Source organism: Anarrhichthys ocellatus, unplaced genomic scaffold (assembly GCF_004355925.1).
Source record: "Anarrhichthys ocellatus isolate YVR2014 unplaced genomic scaffold, GSC_Weel_1.0 scaffold35, whole genome shotgun sequence".
NCBI classification, from domain to species: domain Eukaryota; kingdom Metazoa; phylum Chordata; class Actinopteri; order Perciformes; family Anarhichadidae; genus Anarrhichthys; species Anarrhichthys ocellatus.
Genome location: NW_022280065.1, coordinates 2,879,280 through 2,886,443, shown reverse-complemented (window position 1 = coordinate 2,886,443; position 7,164 = coordinate 2,879,280). Strand labels below are relative to the sequence as shown.

Sequence of the window (7,164 nt, the reverse complement as noted above, 5' to 3'; positions counted from 1 at the left end):
CTCTCTCTCTCTCTCTCTCTCTCTCTCTCTCTCTCTCTCTCTCTCTCATTCATTTTGTTTGCAGTTAATTTGCCTCTTTATTGTCTGATCTCGTCAACACCATTGTCCTTATTTTATGACAGAATAACAACCCTGAATAAAACATCGGGATTTTTTTGGGACAATGTGAAGACATAAAGTAAAATCCATGACTCTGTTGTTTCTGCTCAGGGCAAACATACAAAATCAATTATGTGATGAATTTCAAATGTTACTCCAACTGTTACTCCAACACTTCACTGTTAGCAGTGAGTTGTTTGATAAATGTGTCACTCACACAGTTTGCTTTTCAAGTCATGCTTAATAAATACGGGCTCAGATCCAGTAAAGTTTGGGTTTATATACTCACAGTACTTGTCGTCCTGTTCTGTCCACTCTGGATGAAACTGCGCTGCTGAGTAGTGCTCCGCCTGCGGCTCCTTCTCGACGTCCTTCTCTATGAACAGCCTGCTCTCCTCAGGAAGCTCTTTGCTGGATGGACGCACAATTGTGACTTGTGGAGTGAAGCCCAGAGCAGCTTTCTCTGAATTCCAAGTTGACTTTTCTTCCTCATCCTCCTCATCTTCATCATCTGCCAGTGAGCCATCCCCTTTATTGTCCCTCCACCTCTCGCCCTCAGGCATGCTTTCCCTCCACTTGCTCTTTCTGTCGTTCTCTTCCTGGCTCTGCTCCTCTGACAGGTTCAGGCTTCCTCCATAGAGCTCCATGTCCCTCTCTTCAGCCTCAGAAACTCCTTTTTCTGACCAGACTCCATCGTCGTTATCCGTCTGAGGTCTCTTGTCTTTGTCTTCAGGCCATGGCAGAGTTTCTGGCTCCAGATGAGCAGAGGTGGTCATTTCCTCTTCATCCTCCTCTTTCGAGTCCTCTACTTTTTCTTCTTCTTCCTTGTTTGTAACTTCCCATCTTTTCTCTATGGTGTCACTGTCTTCTGGCTTTTTACTTCCTGCTATTTGAGGCTCTGCAGGTATAAGTGCCACGTCCTCAGTTAAATGTGTGACTAAACCACCTTGGCCAGACATTTTTTTATTCAATGTTCTCTCTTTTTAGTCAATACCTCGTGCGCTGTCAAAAGTCTGACTGTTAGCAAATCTTCTTTCAGCTGCTAAAAGTCATTTTTGTTAATTTCTCTGTATGGGGAAAAAAAAAAAGAGTAACAAACAAGTTTAACAACAATGTCTTGCTCCGCCTTTAGTTTCACACAAAGAAGAAAATCAAAGTTCACTGTTTTATCATGGGTGTGTTGCCCTATATGGCTTGTCCTGCCCCTGCACAGGCCGACACGGTGTAAACAGAATGTCTGTGCAGCTGTCAGTCTTGTTTGAGTGTATGTCAGAGGATCAGACTAATTCCACTTAAAAATTGCTATAAATACGCTACATTTCTTAACTTTATTTAAGTATTGATTAAATGGTGACGCCTCCCAAACACCAAAACAAGTATCACAAATAACAAATCCAGTGAGAGTGAATTAGTAAACGTTGTGGATATATCAGCTTATTTATTTGAAGAATATTGGCATCAGCAACTTATTTCACCACAGTTGCTAAAGTCAAAACCATATATTAAAGCAATTAACGGCGTCAACTAACGATTAGCTTCATTATCACCTAATCTGACGAGTACTTTGTCGATCACCCCTTAATCGTTTGGTCTATATGAAACTTCCAAATTCCTTGTTTTGTCCAGTTCAAAACCATATAAGCTTACCATGAACTGGCATGTGAAAACTTCTATTAAAACCATGGGACCAAAATCATATAGCTCTACTCCAAATACTTTTTGTTTGTGTATTCTAAGCCTCACCAATTGCTTATTTTGCCAAGAAACCTTAAGGATTTAATTTGCAACATGTCTTCCTGTAAATAGTTGTTGCTGAATATTTTACAGTAATCAAATTAATAAGAATAAATACTTCTTCACCTGAGCAAATCATTTTTAATTTTCAAAGATTTATACCTACACTAGTTTCCAGTTTCTTGCAAACAAATTTTGATCATGTGAAGTGTTAAAAGGAAATACAAATAGTTATAAAGTACATACAGTACTATACATGAGTATTGCACAAAACCAAGGCCTATTACATTTGGAAAAATTCCCAAGTGTGTCCAATCCAACTTTGTGATACCTAGATTATACAGATTATTCTAACTGGTCAATTATTAATCATTTCGGCCATAAAGTGAGTAACAAGCTGTATAAACATGGCTGCATTCCTGCTCTATGAAAACACATGAAACCGCTGGACTTTGCCTGACAGAAATACTACATAGGCTGCCACTGAAATACCCTTAAACTGATGTTGATGTGTTGTTGGTACTGCGAGATGAAGCTATAAAACATGGCTGGATTTGTGAAACACTCGTCTCTAAAGTGAGATTTTTGAGTTTCATGTCTAAAAGTCTTTTGCGTTTGGTTTCAGGGGAGATTACTTCGTGTCTAAAAATATGATCAAATTACCTACAGGAACTATCTGCTTTGTACGACACTTCCTTCTCAGCGTCTACTTTAAATATCTTACTTACGCCATTATTACTGCCACACAATAGGCTACTTTACAAACGCTGAAACTATTCGGGGAGAGCTGCTGCTAAGAATAGCTGTCAGCTTGTAACATAATATGTATTATAGTCTAAACAGGCTACTGTTGTAGATTTTCACTTCAAAACACATCTTTATTCACCATCTTCCAGAGTTAGTTCAGATTTACAAAGCTTCTTTCCCTCCTGTACGCACACTGAGTTGTAGTTTAGTTGATACGGTCTCGTGCAGGTCAGCGAGGAATTTGGTTTCTGGCGAAAGCCAAAACTTGTTTGGCAACTCTAGAAACGTCAACGTTATATTGACGACATTTTTCTAGTGATACTGAAACAGTTAAAAACATTGAACGTTAATGGTTGACGTATGCCTACCTGCTGTTTTCACTCCGGTCACATCACCGAAACCATCCGTAAGTTAGCTTTGTCCAAAAACAGCGAGGTCACTACCGTATAGTTGTTTCTCACCGTTGAAGGAAGAAAGTTACCTGTCAGGTGTACCCAGGTTCTAGCTCCACAGGGAGGAGGAAACAGCGAAGAGGTGTCACTCTGCTTCTATTTCCACTTGCTGAAAAATAAATGTCACAGCAAAGATTCGCCCGTTGTAGTCCATTCCTCCCAACCCAGAAAGACCCTTTAATGGAGGACAAGAGGAGTCATGTTAAAAAGAAAACAAATTTGTAATCTTGATTTAGTTTCACCCTCTCAAATCGACAGTTTGTGCTCTCAATGTGATAAATTGTGCTCTGAATGTCACTCATGTTCTCCAATTATAGTCATTCGTGCTTGCCATTGAAAGGTAGCCTTGCTCTCTAATAATTATATTCTCCAATTAGTAATTTGTGCTCTACATTTAATAATTCGAGCCCTGGAATATAATAGTTGAAGCCCTACTCTTGACTTTATAATTTGTACTCTCGATTTAACAGTTTATACTCATTTGTGCTCTGGACCTAATAGATTGTGATCTTTATTTAATAATTCTTGCTCTCAAATAAGCATATCTTGGGCTCCGTATCCCTTTTCTTGGTAGGGAGTTGTTGTTTTTTTGTCACTTATGAGCCTGAGTCAATACCTCAAAATCCATATATTTGTTTGTCTCAATAATTGACAGATATGTCAAGAATAAAGGCGTTAAATTGTTTTATGAGTAAGATAAATTAAATAGCATGAATCTATAGATCTTATCTAACTCAATAATTTTTTTTCCAGCAGAGTAAAAAGTCCCCAGTATCTATACGCCTACAGATACTTTTATTTTGTGTGTTGATCTTTATCTTGGTCCATTTAATAAACAAGCAGGAAACTTCATTCCATACGTTACACCCTCTGCAGTTGCGAGAGCATCCGAGTAAAATTCCTATGAAGTAAGACAACACACCTAAGTAGGCTTCTAGGCATATATACTGGTCTAAAATAATACATTAAATCAGCTAAATATCTAAATGAAACGCTCCTTTGTTTTGAGTTGGCCATTATAAGAAGTAATGGTAATGCTCCCTGTAAAATATTTGACAAAAAAGCAGGTTATCTACATGCACATTGACCTGTACAAGTTTTCTCGTTTGAATGACTCGTCTGTCAAAACATACAAAGCCTTTGCTTCAGCTCCACTCAGGTCCATAGTGCAGCAGTCAAGTCATCAAACAGGACTGGTGAGGGTATAGCAGCTGCTCTTATACACAATCACTATTATAATCAGATAGATATTTCCCCAAGTATGCATTTGGTTACGTTATGTCATGCAAGGCGTCTGGAGGTAAATGACAGAAAAGAAAGGAAATAAACATTAATATAGTAGTAGGTGGAAAATAAAACATCTAGATCAATATTTTTATTTTAAGAGCATAATATCACAAACTATTGACTTCTTGTTCAAAACAATTTTTAATTGAATAACTTGACACACCGAAGCTCCATTTGGCATTTAGAAACTTTAATGGTTTTACCCGACCCCACAGATGTTGATATACATTAATTAATAATGAAGTCATGTCACACGATTTTTAAACAAGGTGCCAAAAACAACAAGTGAATGAATGTTTGTGAAATCAATCCAATCACGTTAATTTAATCACATGAAGGTCAAAGTTTGAAAAGGAAAAAAAAAGAAAAGACTTCACAGCTACATGTTAACATTAAGAGAAAATAATGATGGCAACAGCTGAAACTACAAGAGTAAACTGTGCGAGGAGAGAAGGCATTTCTTAGAGAGGTGTCAGTCCTGTTGAGGAACGTGTGTTAAGGAAAAGTTGAGAGGCTGATCTGTGCAGGACAACTCATTGATCTGTGTAACTAACGGATTCAAAAAACTGAAATGGCATTGAGAAAATCACGACATCATGTGGACGTATTTTATCTTGCAGGCCCTCAAACTCTCCTCACAGATTCCCTTCATAAAGCGCAAGTTCTGGGTCTTTTGATCCAAAAGCAAGGAAACCTCATTCACATCCACATTTGAAAAAAACACAAACTACTCAACAGTACTTTGTGTGATTTAAGCGGCCTCTTAACAATTCCTCGTAAGCCATAAAACATCATGGCTTAAACTTGCAATACTGCCTTTTGTTGGCCACTTGGGGGCACAACATTGAAATAGCAGCACCTTTTTAAGCTGGCATAGCAAACTTCAAAACTAAAATTAGCCTATTTCCCTTCCAGCAGTACGCAGAATTATTATGATTCATTTGGAGTTGTGTTTGTGGCCAATAGTTTTTCCCGTACCGATGTGAGGACGTCGCATGTGTACAGACTGTAAAGCCCTCTGAGGCAAACTTGGAATTTTGGGCTATACAAAATAAATGTAATTGAATAGTCCAATATTTACTCATTTTTAGCTCAGTTTTTGGTCTCAACTAACTCCTGAGGGAAATATCCGGCTGTCTAGCTGCGTAATGCTCCACTACGTTCACCAACTAGTGGCTAACTGTGTCAGCCTGCTTCTTACAGTAGCTTTTGAGAAGTTTTTTGCTAAAAAGTGCTGATTCCCGTGGCCAAAAATGACGCCATGAGAGCAGCGAGAATGAACAAAAACAGTAAAGTTTGCGGATAGAGGGTTAAACAATCAGTTGACACTGGCTAAAAAGCTGTGTTAAGTCGAGGGGGAGCTGCAGATTCAGGTGATGATTCTCTGTACGTTCATTGCTACGAGTGACTCCTTCACATTGTATAATACAAATATCAACAAAAAAAAAAGTTTTAGTCCTGTGTCCTAAAATGATTCCAACTAAAAGTCAAAACAGAGTAGCAGAGCAGTATCATAATAGATGTGTGTTGGGAAATCAGTTGGCAACATTTTTTACATTTTCATAGAATATGATTGAACCCCATAACGCTCTGTATTCATATGCCAGTCTGTCCTGAAATATGGAAAGTAAACCCTAAGAACTCATTTCATTTTTTCAGAAAGAGCAATGAAAGAAATACAGAATGAGAGATTGTATCGAGTTACAACAGCTAGTGGAATGGAGGCTCGTCCGGATGTTATTTCACAAATTCAGCTCTCTATAGTTTCTATTTGTTTTGACTTTTCTCCCTTTAACAGCAACCGTTTTACAGTTACAACAAAACTGACAAACACTATATCTACAAGCTAAATGTAAACCAGAACAATCAGTGCCAGTTCCATAAAAGATTATTAGTAATACTAATATTCAGATGACAGTAATAAAGTAATTTGAAAAAAGCACAAGATGGACAAGTTAGTCAGAAAACAGGAGAGCTGCAGAATATTTATCCGACCTGACTGACAAAAGGTTAAAAACATGTTTTCATTGAAAAGATTGTATTTCTAAAACAGCAACTTTTTTGGTGAGACCGGGGTGGTTCATCAAGCCTGGTTACTAACGTCAAAGCCTGCATCCTGTTCGATGAGCGACTCTTCTGTATTGTCCGCAAGCTCGATGGGCGTCTCCGTGTTGTGCTCCACCTCCTCTTCTACCTCCTCTGCTTCATGTTCCACCCCAACAGAAGATGAATCACTCTCTGCTTTTGAATGCTTGGGGACTGCGCTTTCGAGCTTCGTTTCACTTCTGGCTTTATTTCTGTTGACTGAACCTTTAGGACGGCCCCTTTTCCGTGTTGGAACAGCATCATTTTTAGGAGCGTTTGGGGGACGGCCCCTTTTTCTCGGGGATACAACATTGGGCTCGCGTGGTGAGGATGAAGGTGCAGGCAAACTCTTGCGCAAGTGAGCGCCTTTCTTGGACTCTGACTTGCAAGGCCGACCGCGGCTTCTGCGAGGGGCCGGTTGAGAATCCTCTGGTGGATCAACACGAGGGTATTTCCTCGGCCTTCCCAGCGGCTTCCATACTTTGGGCTTTTTGAGCTCCTCGGGTGATGGCAGAGGGTACTTCCTTGGCCTTCCCCTTTTGGCTGGTTCTTTTCTTGGTCGACCACGCTTCCCCCGTGTGGGCAGGCTTCTCTTCGGCCGGCCCACCTTCCCGTGCACCTTATATGCGGGGGGTTTCTTGTTTAAAGAGCCTTTAGGGCGACCCCTTCCCCTCTTAGCTGGCTGGGAGACACCTGTGACCTTTCTTGGCCTTCCCCTCCCTCGACGAGGCTCCTCTTCTTCTTCCTCCTCCTCCTCCTC

At 39.8% G+C, this 7,164-nt stretch overlaps 1 protein-coding gene across 2 annotated transcripts in view; it reads right to left on the bottom strand.

The window, feature by feature from the left end:
• tmem79a (transmembrane protein 79a) overlaps positions 1 to 3,123 on the bottom strand; it is a 7,823-nt gene extending 4,700 nt beyond the window's left edge. The window contains exons 1-2 of one of the 2 annotated variants that reach the window (XM_031866310.1): positions 2,949 to 3,123; positions 389 to 1,166 (exon numbers count right to left, since the gene is read on the bottom strand). In XM_031866310.1, coding sequence (XP_031722170.1) covers positions 389 to 1,058 — 670 coding nt within the window. In that variant the 5' untranslated portion in view covers positions 1,059 to 1,166; positions 2,949 to 3,123. The remainder of the gene's footprint in view (positions 1 to 388; positions 1,167 to 2,948) is intronic. The other variant, XM_031866312.1, reaches the window with a different exon arrangement.
• Positions 3,124 to 7,164: the final 4,041 nt, after the last annotated feature.